The 17,263-nt window shown below is 41.7% G+C and overlaps 2 protein-coding genes, 1 long non-coding RNA gene and 1 other non-coding gene across 10 annotated transcripts; 3 read left to right on the top strand and 1 right to left on the bottom strand.

Moving 5' to 3' along the window:
• Positions 1–32: 32 nt before the first annotated feature.
• zgc:86609 (ER membrane protein complex subunit 3-like) lies at positions 33–2,852 on the bottom strand. Its single transcript, XM_061273082.1, has 9 exons — positions 2,731–2,852; positions 1,915–2,098; positions 1,786–1,843; positions 1,594–1,687; positions 1,247–1,351; positions 1,091–1,172; positions 874–953; positions 708–790; positions 33–636 (listed from the first exon to the last, which is right to left on the bottom strand). The coding sequence occupies exons 2-9, from the start codon at positions 2,067–2,069 to the stop codon at positions 508–510; spliced, it is 786 nt and encodes a 261-aa protein (XP_061129066.1). The 5' UTR covers positions 2,070–2,098; positions 2,731–2,852; the 3' UTR covers positions 33–507.
• A 531-nt stretch (positions 2,853–3,383) lies between these two features.
• LOC133150512 (uncharacterized) lies at positions 3,384–4,566 on the top strand. The gene is made up of 2 exons (XR_009713779.1): positions 3,384–3,720; positions 4,187–4,566. It is a non-coding gene; the product is annotated as an uncharacterized LOC133150512 (long non-coding RNA).
• Positions 3,639–3,720, top strand: trnas-aga (transfer RNA serine (anticodon AGA)). Its single transcript has one exon. It is a non-coding gene; the product is annotated as a tRNA-Ser (tRNA).
• A 350-nt stretch (positions 4,567–4,916) lies between the features above and the next one.
• vegfc (vascular endothelial growth factor c) lies at positions 4,917–17,165 on the top strand. Of its 7 annotated transcripts, XM_061273077.1 has the most exons (10): positions 4,920–6,132; positions 6,308–6,354; positions 9,485–9,508; positions 9,584–9,725; positions 9,807–9,997; positions 10,974–11,104; positions 11,394–11,497; positions 12,703–12,837; positions 13,469–13,670; positions 16,155–17,165. In XM_061273077.1, exons 2-10 carry the CDS (start codon positions 6,319–6,321, stop codon positions 16,264–16,266), a joined length of 1,077 nt encoding a protein of 358 aa, XP_061129061.1. In that variant the 5' UTR covers positions 4,920–6,132; positions 6,308–6,318; the 3' UTR covers positions 16,267–17,165. The 7 variants fall into 7 exon arrangements, with proteins under 7 accessions (XP_061129059.1, XP_061129061.1, XP_061129057.1 ...); XM_061273073.1 differs by having other exon boundaries at positions 9,485–9,725; XM_061273074.1 differs by having other exon boundaries at positions 4,920–6,354.
• The last annotated feature ends 98 nt before the right edge of the window (positions 17,166–17,263 follow it).

Raw genomic sequence — 17,263 nt, 5'->3', positions numbered from 1 at the left:
CTCAAAACCTTTATAAATTAAGAAAGAGAAAGTTGATTAATCAGATTATTTATCTCTGATTTCTGACAAGTGAGAGGTAACAGCTTCAAGAACGGGGCTGGGCACATTTTTGAGAGCCAAATTTGATTTTGATAGTTGGGCCAGCTCATTCCTACATTAAGCCCCCATTTTTAAAAGCAATAAAAAAATAAACATTTTGTATTTTCTGAAGTTACTAAATAAAATCCTTAATTGACTCACTGTAAATGAGTCGCACCCATTTAGTGTACAATGAGTGTTTTAACAAAATAATTTAGGCTCATTTAATCATTTTATTTTTAATGAATGTAATTCTAACAAAAAAATGAAAGTTCATTTCACATATTTACAATATATTAAAAAAAAGGACTTCCATTGCTTATATTTTATATTTTTATTTAAATTTTTTTTACAAAATAAATAACAGTGAGCCAGATGAAAGAGAGCCCCCAGGCGACACTTTGCCCAGCCCTGTTCTAACGCCTTCCTCTAAAACACAGTGGACTTCAAGTCCTGGCTGAAGACCTCTGCAAAGTTGAGCTCTCGAGCCATGAGCTCCTCTTCCACGTTCTCTAGCGCCCACTTGTGCTCCACAATCTCCAGCGCCTCCCACTCGCTCTGCAAGCATCCAGTTGACAGACCAATGAGCAAAACTGCCAGGAGAGATGCACCAAAAAGCAACACGTCACCTTAAAGGCCTTGTTGGGGTCCGGGGGCATGGCCATGGCGGCACCCGTCATCTGGTCCTGCATGCCACGCGATTGATCGGCAGCTACGGGGAATCAAGGCATCCAAAGTGTTGAAATGTGCCGGTTGCGATTGACTTTTTTTTTTTTTGCTTGTGTGGAGACGAACCATTGTCTTGTCCCAGGATGAGGCTGTACATGCTCCGCAGGCCAAACACGTTAAGGAAGTACCAGGAGGCAGAACTCACCCTGCACGTCAGAAATAAGCAATATTCAGGAAAACTCAAACCTTAGAGGTCAAATTTAGTTCACCTAAAAACATTACATGGTTCATGCTGAAATGTCACTGCTTTGTGAGGTGTATTTGTATTGATTGTCATACGAACCAGGACGCATCCAACGTGAGCAGGTCAATGCCGCGTTGCAACATTGGTTTGAACCGCAGTGTCAGCGGGAACGGAACCTTGGCTAGATGGGAGGAAAAGGGTTGGCATAGGTACTTTGTCTGACACGGGCGAAACACGTGTAGCGGTGGAGCTGACTTATGACGAATCCGGAGAAGGCCCAGTTGATCCAGCCGCCGATCACGATCATGGGCAGCACGTTAGTCAGGTTTCCTTTCATCATGTCTGTCAGCATGCTCGTATCTGCAACATGGCATGGTGCAAGTGTTGAGGCACAAATGTGGAGAGAGAAATAACAGCAGCGGCTAGAGCTGGGCCATTAATCGAAGCATTTGAGTGACCATTTAATGAGCTGGTTTACAAAAGCACTCTGTGATAAAAACTTGAATACTTTTCTGACTCGACTGGGGATTATTTTAAAACTCATGTATTTTTCTTTTCAGTTTTCACCAGCACGTTATTGTGAAATGCATTTTAAGACACACCTGTCATTGGGTTTTTGGGAATGACTTTTCTCTTAACCTTCTTGAAGAAGCCTGTTTCCTCATTGTTAAAGTAGTGCTTCCTCATTGTGAACGACTGCACACACAACAAAACACATTTGGGTTGGAGTCACTGCAAGGGCGTTCCTTAGGGCCGATTCAGCATTTGATAGAAAATATTGAGCGACCGTTCACCTGTCTGGGGATATATTTGCCGTTTTCTCGGAGGATGCGACTGCGCAGGAGCACCTGACTGAAGGGAGACAAACACACACACACAATCATAAATCAAAATAAAAAGAAAATAACAGCATCTGATCCCACCTGTCAGAAACCTGCTCCAGGTCCACCTTCTTGTCAGTGTGCAGCAGTTGAGTGACATAATGGCGGATGACACCCACCAGGAAAGTGATGAAGACAATGGGCAGCACTACCCACAAACGGATGCTGGAGTCCAGCAGGAGCTCTGGGCCGGCCATCGCGCACTCTGCAGACTCGCCTTGATGCTCTGAAACCAAAACACATCAGCATCAAGAGACATAACAGTAATTTCTCATTCAAAATAAAAGCATGCCAGTGTTACAACAGGTTGTCACAGGAACAAGTGATCCATGTCAACGTCACGCTCTAAACTTCTATAACGAGAAGGAAAGTCAAATAATCTACACTTCACCAGAGACACAATTACTCATATGAAACACGAAGTTGATCCTATATTTTGAATCAATATAATCTGGTTAACCCTTGAAACCGCAAACCAACACACAACAGGGAGTTGTGGTACAAACTTAGACTAGCCGCTGGGGGTACAAACCTGATACACCTGTTTAATGTCAAATACTACACTGTAATGTCAAATACTACACTGTTGTAACTGCGTATTCAATCGACATGTTGAGACACAAGCACTGGGAAACGACATATGGGGTCGTTCGTTTTAGCTAGTGACAGTCACAGACGGACGTTTCTCGACACGCTAGTTAGCATTAGTTTGGCTAGTTCCTCGGTCGGCACGTTTCGTTTCTCGGTCGTTTCATGTACCCTTTTCCAAACATTGGCCTTATTTCGACACGTTTTGGGTTGTGTGCGTCAACATAGAATACTACGAAATTAATGTCGGCCGCGACAGACTAGACTTACCACATGAATGAAGTTCAAAATGTTACGAAGCGCCAGAAGTCGCAGAACGGGGACTCCGGTCAGGCCACCCTCGTACACGTTCAAGACGAAGTCAAGTCAGCCGCTACAAAGATTGTTCATACTGTGCATTACGGTAAACTCCGCCAGCGAGCGGCGTTGGTCACCTTCAAAATCAAAACAACTGGTTTTAAAATGTTATCATAAAAACCTTCTCCAGAGTCAAGCTGCCAGTTAACCCAGACAAAATGCTGTCTCGGGATTGCACCAAGAAACGTTTTGATCTTGAGTTTGGAAAAGGTTCATGTTAAATCTCCATCAATGACTGCAATTACACCTGATTAAAAAAAAATAGGATAAAACAATAACCCTGTGGTGGTCTAATGTCGTTTAAAACTGGTCTGGTTCCGGGATAACGAAAGTATAATTTTGAATGGATTTTGAATATCGGGTTAATTGCCAACAATCATTGAGATTAATTTATTTTTCTAACCTAACTTTAGAACGTTCATTGGTGCAATCATGAGAAAGTTTGCATTCTACCTTAGTGAATTGAGTGCCTGCCTGTAGAGACTTTTTAAATTCAAACATTTTAAATCCAAATCCCTAACGTCCATTCATTAGTTATTAGCTTTTATTTTGAAGATGGCCAACGCCGCTCGCTGTCTGGCTTACCGTAATGCACAGTATGCAATTGCTGTGGTGGCTTGCTTGTTCTTCTCTTTCCGTGTGGAGGATGGCCTGACTGCAGTCAAATACTGCAGGAAGAACAAATAAGAACAAGAGCTTCCGGTTCATGAGAAAAGTTAAATGGAATTACATATTTGTGCACATGAATATTTATAATAATTTCATCGGTTCACTTTGCGTTCAAAAAACAATTGTGACCAACAAATCGGTGTTGCTACTAAGTTGTCGTGGCCGAGTGGTTAAGGCGATGGACTAGAAATCCATTGGGGTATCCCCGCGCAGGTTCGAGTCCTGCCGACAACGGTGGGTACACTTTTAGGATGACTCTCGGGCTAAGAAATGACCGTACGCACATTTAAGAAATGCATGTTATTTGAAAATTGTAGTTCAACTCTCAAATTTGAAAAGTGCACCGCTTATTCTTACAAATCGTAATGATTTATTATTATTTTTTTCACAGGGCCCAAAATTAGCGGTGACATCCGTGAATCGATGATAGTGGGGGGCATTATTGAATCTTCACCAAGGCAGAGGCAGAGAGTTGTCTCCTCTGAGCGTCTCGTCTTCGGTTTAAACATAACTATAAAAATTCTGCGATTTTGAAAATGATACAAAACTACTGAAATTAAAAGGAAAATGACTTTATAATATAAAGTTTATCATAAAAACAATTTGATGAATATGACAATTGAATTTGTTTTCCCCCCTTTTCATGACGACCTCCCTTGCCTCCCCTGACTGCATGTCCCTGCTGTCGATAATCCATCAGTGGATCTGACTGATTCGTTCTCGCTTCAAGGACTACAACAATGCGGACAGCAGATGGCGCTATTCCCCTTCGAGTTTCAGCCTTGCACTTTACCCAACCTTTGTTGAACCAAGGCAACACATTTACACAAATGTCACACTAAGTATGAATAATGAAATAATGATGATTTTGTTTCGATTTACTCACAAAACTGACCTAATCGGTGAGAAATGTGACCCATTGTTTGAACGCAAAATTGATGTACGTACAGGAAGTTGAGACTTGCCCAACACATGGATAAAATACGCAATTTCGCTTTACCTTGGGCAATACAACAGAAACGCATTTCATTATTTTGTCTGGCATAGTTACAGTTAATAAAGATACAATTGTAATTCGTATCAGTGCACTTCAATAGTGATTTGTTCCCTGCACATGAAGTAACAACCCACAAATGTTGACTCTTTTTTTTCTTTTCTTAACATAAACCACGTCATTAATGTACATACAGAAGATTGTTGGCAACAATCCAACAAACCCTCGTTTAGTTTTATGCCGTGAGCTCACACGAAGATGTAGACAGCAATGATCGGAATGTGGAATTTGTCTTGCAGATTTCAACACATAAAGCACATCTGCATGCAGACACTTGCCGCAGTGTGCGTGCATGCGCGTCTCTAATCCCTGCAAAGACTGCCAGCCACTGGCTCCAAAAAATCGGATGTTTTTTTTTTTTTTTTTTTTTTTGGGCCAGATCCCAGACACTCCTCTTTCTCACAGCTTCGAGCGACTCACCGTTTCTCGTCTTTTGACTTTTTGAAGTCTCGTCAGTCCCCGTTGCGTGTATTTGCCTTTCCTCACCTTGGGAGGGCGGGAGCGAAAGATAACTTCGAAAGTCAGGTTTATGGTGTTCACGTTTCCTCCGGGACACACATGCCCCCAAAAGCCTTGGGGCACTTGTAAAAGTATGCAATGTTTGACCTTGGATACTACAAGCAGCAAAGGAAGAAAAATGTCTGACGGCAACTTTTTTTTTCTTCTTTCGTTTTTTATTCGGAGGAAGAACAGCAGCAGAATGATGGAAAGCAGAAACCGCGAATAGACAGCAAGTACTATTAGCAGCCAATAAAAAGGCACTTAAGAGCCCGCATTTATCACCATTTGCTCGACTGATGTGAGCGCACGAAAATAAGTCTGAATGGAGTAAAAAAAAAAAAAAAAAAGCTTCAAAAAGAATGCGGGGTAAAAATACTCTTGACAGTAAATGTAGATATTCTTGAAGGCGCGCGATGGCATAAAGGAAAGACTGTTATTTCTAGGGAAAAAAGAAAAGAAATCGTGCTAGCAGTTATAATGCATAAATCATCCTTCGGATACTCGGCCCCGCCCACAAGCAACAAGCTTTCCACTCTTTTTCATTTACTCCACCAGGACGTCTGCCTGCAGCTCCTCTATCTACACTTCTGCTCGCTCACACGAGGTCTTAAACCAACGTCGTCCTTTGTCACCATCTCCATTTCTATTGAAAGATTTGCGAATCTCTCCGTTTCCCCCCTCTCTAATGCTTTTCTGACAGATTTTTTATTTTATTTTTTTAAGAGCTTTGCCCTGAAGGTTCCTTGGGCAAGAAGCGGATAATCTGAGCAGAAGACAGACGGTGGGAAGAGCGCAGCTGCTGCGTGCGGAGCAAAGAAAAAAAAAATAGAGATAAAGGCGGCGAGAAGGTGTGCAAGTGTGAAGGGCGACGAGGCCGGCGAGGACACAGAGACAAAAAACCCCAAAACAAACCAAAAAAAAAGAACCCGTCTTCCCCATCCGGCGTCCACCTGAACGTGAACTGCGGGAATGCGGCGAGACGAGACGTCACACGCCCACTGAAGGAGCCTCGCTACTTTCCTCATCATGCTCGATTCCGCTGGCTTCCCAGAATCGAACAACCTGCGCCGGAAGAGCAACTTCGTCCCCGGGTAGAATGACGAAAGGACACCTGAGAGCTTGTGACACCCTGTGACAAACCTCCTTTTTTCCTCCTTCATCACCTTCCTCTGTCCTTGCCTTCACTTCAGCTCGACTCTCTCCTCCTCACTATGTTGATACCAGCTGTCCTCCTATGGATTCTTAATGTCAGCAAACTGTGCTCAGGACAAGACTACATGGACTACTACTCAGCAGGAGACACGGGAACCCAGGTGAGAGCTACAAACATGGATCTCCTCGTTACTTCTAATCAGGGTTGGAGACAATATGTCATCTAATTACAACATTTACGTCACTAGTGTTATATTACTCATATAAAGAATGTCATTTTGATTACAGCTGCTGTTGGAAAGTTTGATGATCACAATGTGAGTGAGTCACATTTTGAAAAATCGCCACAAAATCTCATATTGACAGTTATAGTTTTTTTTTTTTTTTTTTTTTTACTTTCGCCTTTGCCCTATCTAATGTTGAGGCTTGTGAATCTCAAATTGCGATTGGCTATCTCCGGTCATGTGTCTTCACGCCGCTGCACTCAAAGCGACTAGTTCTTGGTATAGCAGTCAGCTGCAAGTTTGCAACAATGTCACAGATGCCCAAGACTTGTCCAGTTGGAATTACATGAAAGACTTCAGATGAGGGATGAACAATCGGGGAAAATAACCTGATTGTGAACCCCCCACCGCCCCCAATATTGTGATTTCATATGTGATTTTTCCCTCCAGGTAGGCTACTCTTTCTATGTTTTTATTTATCTTTTTTACAAACACAAGCAATAAATAAGCCTGTCTGGTTTTATACATTAGGCTAATGCCAAAATAAAGGCGAATGAACCATGATTTAATACCAAAGTCGATTTATCTATTTCAATTTGAATTATTCATCCATCCATTTTCTGTACCGCTTAGTCCCTACTGGGGTCGCGGGCGTGCTGGAGCCTATCCCAGCCGTCATCGGGCAGTAGGCGGGGGACACCCTGAACCGGTTGCCAGCCAATCGCAGGGCACACAGAGACAAACAACCATTTGCACTCGCACTCACACCTAGGGACAATTTGGAGTGCTCAATCGGCCTACCAAGCATGTTTTTGGGATGTGGGAGGAAACCGGAGTGCCCGGAGAAAACCCACGCGGGCCCGGGGAGAACATGGAAACTCCACACAGGGAGGGCCGGAGGTGGAATCGAACCCGCACCCTCCTAACTGTGAGGCGGACGTGCTACCCAAGTGCGCCACCGAGCCGCCTTGAATTATTCACTGTATATTAAATATACGGTCGATACGGCTTTTCAACTATTGCAGTGAGTTCTGGAACGTAACCCTGGTGATAAAAAAGTGACTGCTGTAAATACATTTTTAGCCTTTAAATGTATTTGCACAGTTGACTTTGACTTAGATGAATTGACCAGTTACAGTCTGTCCCCTTGTTACTTCAAATGCAGCAGATAGTAGAAGTCCAGAGTTTATGTTAAATATCTGGTTGGCATTGGGCAACTGACTGAGTTATCAACTCCAAGAAGATCTCTTTGCAAATAAAGGAGGCCAACACTGTGCTGAAAGACAACAAATCTACATATAAAAATGATTGGGAAAAAATGTTGAGGCCGTATTAACAATTTGGTGCCTTGAGATAGCAGTGAAAGAAGTTTTTGAAAATATGAGATGTTGTTCAGACAATTCTTTTCCTTTGACTTGCAAGCAAAAATCCGATAGGAGTGCTTTATGGTGGCTATGAACTCAACTGAACTTGCTCACATCAAGCTGTAGTGAACAATTCTTCAAAAGTCTACTTTATTGTCAATTTTTTACTAATATTCCTGGAGTTGACTGAATCAGTCGTGAAATTCTTTGATTGTGTGACTCATGTTCAACATGTATCAAAACTATAAATACAAAAGTATGGAGAAGGAAAGTAATTCGATCTAAAGCATAACGCAATATGTGGTCAAACATGATGGAGGCCATGTGATATACAGGACTCTAGTGTACTTACTCCCTGCTCACATTCAGCCAAATGCTACAAAGTTGATCGGACTACATTTCATAGTCATAATAGCTTAGATGTACTCTGAATGCAACTGAGATCTTTGACAATTGAATATCCCTCACTGGTCAAGTCTCAGGCCAGCTTCTATAATAAAATGAGTTATATTACAACAAAAGACTTTGTGAATGTGCTATATAAATAAAGTCCTATATATGTAGTACAAATATATATGAAGAGTGGAATAATTGAATAAAAATAAATACGTCTATATATTTTTAAATTGTATTTATATTTTGAATTAAAGTGACAGTTTTTTAAAAAGGTTTTAGCCAGTGTAAGAAATAAACTACTAAAAGTGATTGTGATTCAAATCCAAAAGCATCAACTTAGACAAGCTCTATAAATATTGCGACAATAAGAACAAAGTCACGTTTAAAGACTCTCTGCTGTTCTGGCAGCAGCTGAGTGGCGATCACAGTCAAGGTGTCACAACTCGACTGTGTATTTTATGTTGGTGAAAATGAACAATCCAGGTTCTCCGGTTGAACTATATGCTGGTATTTCCGTAGAGGGTCACTGTTATCAAAAGTGGACAGCAGCACACACATTAACTAAATATGTACCGATGCAGCACAATCAGACCGACGCAACATGAAATCTCGAGATTCTCCAATTAGCCATGCATGCGCCATTAGCAAGTGGCTGACCAGTGGTTTGGAGATCCTATCTACAATTCGTTCTGTGATTCATATTGGATAACATTAATATTGCACAGCTGAATATTTCTCACACAGTGGTTGGGAAACACTGGACCTAACAATAGAAATGTGTCTATTCGTGAGGAAATGCAGTGAGAGCAGATCTCAGGTTCAGATTCCCATAACGGTGCAAGATTTGGACTCAGTTTGCTGCCCTTGATTTTGCTATCCTGAGGAGAAGAAGAAGAAGAAGAAGAAGAAGAAAAAGGGCTTTGAAGTAATTGAATACTGCTGCAGCTGGGGTAATGAAACAGCCATGAATATTATTATTCCATGTTCCTGGGAAGAGGACACACCCGGAGCACTGGACCAGTCATTGCTCCGTCATGACCTCACAGTCCCACAGCAATGACCTCATGTCCCAATCACAAAGACCAAGGGGAAAAAAAAAAAGAAATGAACTGTTCCGTTTTTTTTTTTTTTTTTTAATTTTGGTGTGAAGTGGGGAGGGAGCCGTGGGGCAATTTAGTGTGCACCACGTGCAGGCTTTCAAAACAAGTCCACTATTATTATTCTTATCTTGTTAGTATCACATCCATGGATAGCTTCAAGTAAGAACGACAACTATGATAAGAATGTTGTATTTGTCTTGCTTCCAGGCTCCAGTGTTGTCAGATGACCAGGTCAGTTTACAGAGCGTCAAGAGTGTGGATCAGCTGCTGCGGCTTCTCTATCCTGAATACAATCTGCTTCAGCAGTGCCTGAGGAAGAAATCATGGCACGCCTCTTCCTCCCCATTTCCCAGCTCCTCTGCGAGCCCGGCGGTTCATTTGAACCATGACGATGGCTGGGTGCAGCTGAGGGAAGAGCCGCTTTACAAAGTGGACAGTACTCTCGGAGGTAAACGCCGCCGCGTTGTGCTTTAATGCTGTCAAAGTCACTTGAACTGAATCGCTGGCTAATGCAATCGTACGTGAACAGTCATCCTAGAAGAGATCCAGCGCACTTCGTGTCAACCCCGGGAGGTGTGCATTGAGGTTACCAAAGAGTACCAACAATCCACCAGTCAGTTCTACCTCCCCCGCTGCGTGGCCCTGCATCGCTGCGGTGGATGCTGCACCAACGAAGCCTTTTACTGCACCAACACGAGTCACGCGCTCGTCAACAAGACGGTGAATATTTAATATTAGCACACCCGCAGCAGGCCTCGCTCTGATGAAAGCATCATTTCCCAAACTTTGTGGAGCGAAGGTGCATAACGAGAAGTGTCAGAAAAGTCCCAGGACTGGAATCACAAATTATATCCAGGTTGTCCTCAACTTACAAACATTCAACTTTTGAATATTCACAGAAATGAAGAAATGCTGACAGATATCTATAAATGACATTAAATAGCATATTGTGTTCACAAGTTCACCCACTAATCAGCACCTCGATTTTAGCGTCCATGACGTTAGTGCTACTTTTTTGTTCATTGCCATATGATTAGATGCCCTAGATAACGGCTTTGTAAAAAAATAAAATAAATTGATGTCTGCAGCTCTTGCTCTAGTAAAAAAAACAACCGAATTAGATCTTAATAGGTATGGGTGTAGGGTTGGCATGTTCCTTCAAACAATGCAAAATCTTTTCTATCATATGGTTTATGATCATTATTGTTTGTGTGTTTAAGTTACATGTACTTTGTTGACCGTATGTCTTCATTAACGGTAAATTCAAATTGCATGTCGTTAACCTTGACTGTGATTTGAATGCAAAACACTACCATCCGGTGAGTTGTCCTCCGTGATGAGTCTCCGTTAAATATTAAAAAGGAATACAACACCCAAAAATGTTCTTTACAATAATATGTTGTATTCGCCCTCACTAGTCTAAACACAGCATTCTGATTTATATTACCTTTGTGAAATATTCGTTGAGCTGCAAAATACACCCGTTGTAAACCATCTCGAGGTTTACTTCCCCTTTAAGGTACCACTGTATACTGAAGTAAGAATCATCAATGACACTTCTGTTGGCAACAAGTGGATACACATGTTCATGGCACCTCTCGCCATCGCCTGGAAGTCATTGTGCAGCTTGTCACTATAACTGTGGTTGGGAATCACTGACTCAAAATAAAACTCTCACCTTCCTGTGTCCTCCTAGCTGATGGAACTATCGCCACCCAGGATGGAGCGCTCCGTTGTCATGGTAACCTTTGTCAATCACACGGTGTGCGAGTGCCTCCCTAAGCGGCCACTTCACTCCATCATCAGACGAGCCGCAATGGATCACCTGTGAGTGACATTAAAGTAGGCGTGTGTCATGGTGCTGTGTCCAAGTGGTTTGCAATACAAATACATTAGGAGGGTCTTTATATTTAATCAACTTTACAAAATCGGGGTACATTTCTAGATAAAAATGTTTAGCTAGACTAGTTTGTGTGGAGGATAACGATAAAGGCTTTGGAGCTGAGTGTAGAAATGGGATTTGGGACTCTCTAGGAAAAAAGCTTTGACAACCCTGCCTAGTCAAGTTTGACATTCCTCATCCCGTATATTTAAGCGTGTGTTTGTGTTTGTGTAGATGTTCCCCTCCCTCGGTCCCCTGTGCTCCGGCGTTCTTGTGGGATCCCGTCAACTGCATGTGTGTGCCCATAGATGCCATTAACTACTCTGAGAAAGAGACAGGTGAGAGCCTTTTTTTGTTCTCTGATCGTGAACCTCTTTACTTTGAGATGGTCATTAGAAATCTAGACAGTTTCAAGCCAAGATTCAAAGCCAGGATCTCTGAACTCACTATGCTGCCAAGTTAAGGAGGCTCTCACATGGATGAGTCAAATGCCCCTGTGTATACATTCTATTGTACAGTGCATTACATATGTATTTGTTATGATACTTTACAAACTCTTTAACTGGCGTGAATGTTTATATTCGGTGGATCTGGAATCCAACTGTCAACCATCTCCGAGGTTTACACTGTATTTGTCAAGCAAGTGTTTCAATGGGTAGAGAGTCCCATCCAGTTTGTCCCGTCCAGTTTGTCTGTGAAATTTAGGTTTGTAGCTCGCTGTAATGACTAAGAGATCCTTGTAGATGGTGACATTGCATTGCTTTGGATTTGAGACCAGCCGATCTTATGAGAAGACGTCGATTATGAGGGAAAGAAACGGTACAATGTTGGAAATCGGACAAAGCAACTCACATTTTATAAACTTGGTGCGTCACGATCATGAGAAAAGTTGAGACAGTCCATGGAGTGAATAATAAAGGCCATGTAAAAGTAGGTGTTCAACTTAGTTGTATATCTGTAATAATTTATGAAATAATTTATTATTTTAGCATTCAAATCCCTTTCTCAGTTTTTTGGGGTTGTAGCTAGAGGTATAACAAAAGCAAAAAAATCATTTTTTCTTTTTTAAAAGGGTGCTATTCCAACCATTTCCCCTATTAAGCTATTTTTCTCCACTTATTGGTCAGATACCTGTGTTTTTGGTGAATCCAACTCACAGCAGACTACTAAAGAATGGACAAAGGCCAGAAAAGTCTTTTTTCTTTCATATATGAGAAGGGTCTTTCTTTTGGTGCTAATTTGTTATGGAACACAATATCCTCAGGGTCTTGAAAATCTCCTCTGAAATAGATGAGTTCAGAGCGAATTATAAGCACATTTCCTAATTCTAAGAAGATACATAAACTTGAGCTCCTTGTGTCAATGCTGCCTTTTTGAAATATGTTGCATCATGTGCCATTAGAAATTGCATCCTCCGTGAAATCGTTGTCTCTCGTGCTTTTGAAAAGAAACAACTCGGTTGTATTTACTTAACAAGGGCTGGATTTTGCAACTAACCGCTGGTGCTATTCCAACAACTTCTCGTTATCTCTGTGGCTTCCAGAGGCTTTGGACTCAGGGCTGCTTGCTCTCTGCGGCCCCAACAGGGTTCTGAAGGAGCCCAGCTGCGAATGCGTCTGTCGAAACGGGCTCACCGAGGCCAGCTGCGGTCCGGGCTGGAAACTGGACCACAACACATGTAAGGGGGGTTTTAAGATTTGCATGCAGATACAGAAAATGGGGACAGAGCCCTGTCTCCAAAAGCATGGAGAATTGATCCTCCCACTAAAATTGTGTATAATTGCCTATGGCAGTGGTTCTCAAAGTACCGCAGGAAAAAATACTTGGCCCTACAAGTATTGCCATCATAACCAACATTATATGAATTACAGTAAATATGTAGTACAGCAGTTTAGTAGGCCTAAGCCTTCATCAAAAGGGAGATTCCTCAAAAGTATATTTTATGGTAAGCCACTGTAACATTACATACACTTTGAGCAATACCACTGCGCTTAAATATATGGGGAAAAAAATTGCTCTTAAGTAATTTTTGTTTTTTGTTGGTATGCGTCGCTTTAACATACTCCTTTGACGTCAATTTCTAATTTCCTATTACCCGGGGCTTTGCTGCCATCTACTGGCATTTTAGGGTGTTACAAAAGGACCGCCACAAAAAAACCTTCCAAAACTGGCAACTTTTCAGCTAATAGCTGGGGATGGGTTTAAAAGAAAAGCACCAAAAAAAAGGTGAATTCGCAACAAGTGAACTGCAAATAGACAAATAGAATTGGTGAGATTTGCACAGTACCTAAGCAGATTGTTTCCTGTAGGTGAATGTCAATGCGAAGGTCAGGATGAGGGCAAGTGGTGCCCCGTCGGCCAGCGCTGGAACGAGGAGCTGTGCGGCTGCGTGTGTGCCGCCCAGTGTCCCGGGAATCAACCTCTCAACCCCGACACCTGCTTGTGTCAGTGCAGAGAAAGTCCACAGACATGTCTACGGCAAGGCAAGAGGTTCAACCCTAACACCTGCAGGTAAGCTGAAAAAAAGAATAGTCAATGTAGCTCCTTTCCTTTTCATCCCTATTTGCTTTTTACCTGCTGGTTTACTTGCATTTTTAGTTTTAATTTCCGGTGAGCTAGTCAACCATGACCATGATGATTGACGACATCTTGGGTTCTAGCAAGACGGGGAGAAAAAGGGAGAAAAGTGAACGAGGAGCATTGAAATCAATCAGAGATGCAAGATATCCCCTCTTCCATTGACTTATTTAAGAGTTTGGTGTTGTCGGCCCAAAGAATGCTTCAAAGCTAATAATAAAAAGAAAAGACTTGCCTCAAAATTCTCAGTATAAACTGAAAACATATACAGGGTATTTCTTTTTTCCAGTTATTAGCTCATTTAGCATTGTTTTCATTACTCCGCTCACAATGTTAGCAAAGCGATGGGAACATGTTATGATAGCGTGGAAGTCGAGCCAACAATTTTCCTCAGTATGAGGACTTATTAAGCTGTTTGAGAGAAACTATTTTCAGAGGTTTATTTTGTTCTGCCAAGTTATCAGAATTCCATCAAAAACAGTAAAAGTCCATTTATACTTTACAGAAGTGTAATACCAGTATCTGTACTACTTGTGTGAAGCATTCGAGTACTTTTGCAACCTGTCACTAATTCAGGAACAGTCTAAAACACTTCATGTGTGTGTGTTTATAAAAAATAAAAGCATAACACGGCTAATATTTGAAAGGTACGCCACCAAAATTCATAATATGACATCTCCATTTAGCGCACTGCTATTTCTGAATATTTCAAAGCGATCACCATTTTATGGGCATAAAGATGTGACACTCTCCTCACCCGCATCGGGTTTTGTTCCTCAACTGTCATCCTCATCCCTGCATAAGTAACAAACCCCGAGACCACTTGTGTTGTGAACCGCCCCTTTTGATTCACCTCGTCACTAAACATGATTGTGCTGCTCTCAATCATTTCTTCCTTAATAAACATGTAAATAGGAGGCACTCAGAAGAGAAGCAAAATCTAAATGAGCGTCAAACATTGGTGACTCGAAAGCTTCTCCATTGACTTTTGTTTGGATGCTTCCTTTTATGGACAAGAGACGTTCCCCGGCACCCAACCGCGTTCTTAGCTGCGAGCGTGTGGTGCGGTTCCCACAGCTCGCACGCAAGAGGCCTCTGACCCGAGAGGCCTGAGCTTGCTGACAGTGAGCAGAGCACAGCAACCATCAGGCCGCCGGGCAGCCACAGAGATGGATGGAGTGACAGGACAAAAAGAAAAACATACAAGGAGACGGGAGCTGAGCCATGAGGGAAAGTTCAGATGTGCGGGTGATTTGTCACAGTGGATGTTCTCAGGCATTTTGTGCGGGAAGAAAGGAGCGCATCAACATGGATTTGCCACAAAAACATCAGCTTGTACTTTTTGTTATGCATGGGATGAGGGTTGCAAAATCCTAGGAATTTTTTTTGGAGGTTGACTGGCAGGAATTTATGTGAATCAACCAGTAATTTTAATATTGGCTCTTAACGGGAAACTGAAACGTAGTTGGCTAATGTTGCATCATCTTGACAAAATCAAGCCAATTTATTACAAACAGGGTCATACCTTGGGTTATCCCAACTGAGAGGTTTTGATTGATTTTTAAATAAACGGGTTAAAGAAATGAACTGTAAAATATATATTTTATGTATTAGGTATCCTGTAATTGACCCAATTGCATATTCAATACAATTGAAACATACTGACTACTTTGAAAGCAAAGCATATATTATAAAATATAAACTCTTTAGAATTTTTTTCATTATCCCTCAACTAAACAATCATTTAAAATGTCAAGAAATACAAGTTTAAATTCACGCTTTAGAGACCTGAACACATCACCCCCTTTGAAAAATGTGGAATATTCCCCAAGTCAGAGGTTCACAGCCTTTTTTCAGTGATGTATCCTACTACCCCCTGTGAAATATTTTTTCAGCCAAGTGCGCCCTCCCCCATGCAAAGCATTTTTGCATGGGAAAAAACAGTGCGGTGCCATCAGTGTCTGATTTATTCAACTTTGGAACTCCATTTGTTGTTGTATCTCTTGAACTATTTGGATATATATATATAACCCCAAAAAGAAGGAAATAATTGACTGAATTGTAAATAAATGTGTGTACAGCAAAATAATTGTCAACATAAAGCGTCCTCCTTAGGGATCCTAGTACGAATCTGTTCCCAAATGAAATGTCAGAGATGGGTCAACATATTTTGGGCAGTTCAATGTGTATTATTGGATTCAGAGTCGGGGGGAAAAATGTTCGAACAGTCAAATGTCAATCAGTGAAATGCGTGAATCTAATACCTTTCCATTAAATTGCCTTTAGTTGCCATGTAAACTTTACAGTTTGTAATATTACACTTTGAATTGTCCATGAAAATCAAACACATGCTTTTTAACAATTTCCCACCCAAGTTGGGACTAATAAAAGGTTTTCCCTTTTTCCACTATTCCCAAGTTGCTACAGGTTACCCTGCAGGACCCCCAAACGTGCCTGCCTGTCTGGCTTTTACTACAGCCACCAAGTCTGCCAGTGCATCCCCAACTATATGAAGCCTGCGTGGAATTAGCCGGTCACAGAGTAGAAAAGACAAGATGCCAGCCGAGGACGCCGTTTAAACCTTGGGAAACTTGTGGCCTGACACCACAGAAGAGACCAAGGGGTGGAGCAGAACAACAAATGAACACTTATTGGATTACAACAGACTTAAGAAGTATGATTCAAGGCGCTAAAAATGCTTGGTCCCACGGGCGGATGCAGTAACTGAAGAGGAAATGGGATATATGTGACTCACATGTGTCGGTGTACGGGTGGGCTCTTGTCCAATCGCACCTGGAGAAATGTCAAAAGGCCAGATCGGACCAATCCGTTTGAGCCAGCTTTGGTACCTGCTGCAACACGCTGGCGCAAGTGCGTCGACACTTTTGTTGAGATGGAAAGTGGAAGAAGATAATGACAGAGTAGACTAAAGATGAAATAAGCTCAAGGCAACTTTGCTGCAGGCTGTGAGGTGGAAGCTATGGGCCTTGCGGAGATGTCACAGCAGTATGAACATGACACCGAAATGCTTCCCCCCAACGAAACGTTTGCATTCCTACCAGAGGGCACACACTGTCCATCTTGTAAACCCTGTTTTTTCTTCGTTATTCACTTCAGAAAGGTAATACGGCTCCTGCTGTAGGGCTGATCTACAGCTTTTTACTTGTAATTTAAATGATCCTAGGCAATATTAAAATGTAAATATTTAATTTTTTTTTTTTGTATTTAAAACGAAAGTCCTCTGTAGTTGTGAAATACTGTATTCAAGAAAATCACTCTGCCAAAGTCCGTGTTTTGATTGGTGATGCTACCAACAGTGCTAAAAGAATGAATCCTAATATTTTAGAAAAAGAAAGTCTGAAATGTTTCATATTCCTTTCTGAAGTATCCCCCCCCCCCTCACTTTCAATTAAATGATCTACTGACAAATGTCTGGACATTGTTTATTATATTTAAAACATTAAAATTAATTGAAATAATGAAAACCTTCCCATGCTAATATTTGTGTAACTATACAACACAAACAG

Source organism: Syngnathus typhle, linkage group LG2 (assembly GCF_033458585.1).
Source record: "Syngnathus typhle isolate RoL2023-S1 ecotype Sweden linkage group LG2, RoL_Styp_1.0, whole genome shotgun sequence".
In the NCBI taxonomy this organism is placed as follows: Eukaryota; Metazoa; Chordata; class Actinopteri; order Syngnathiformes; family Syngnathidae; genus Syngnathus; species Syngnathus typhle.
Note: the sequence above shows the minus strand (reverse complement) of the source record. Positions and strands in the feature narration are given on the sequence as shown.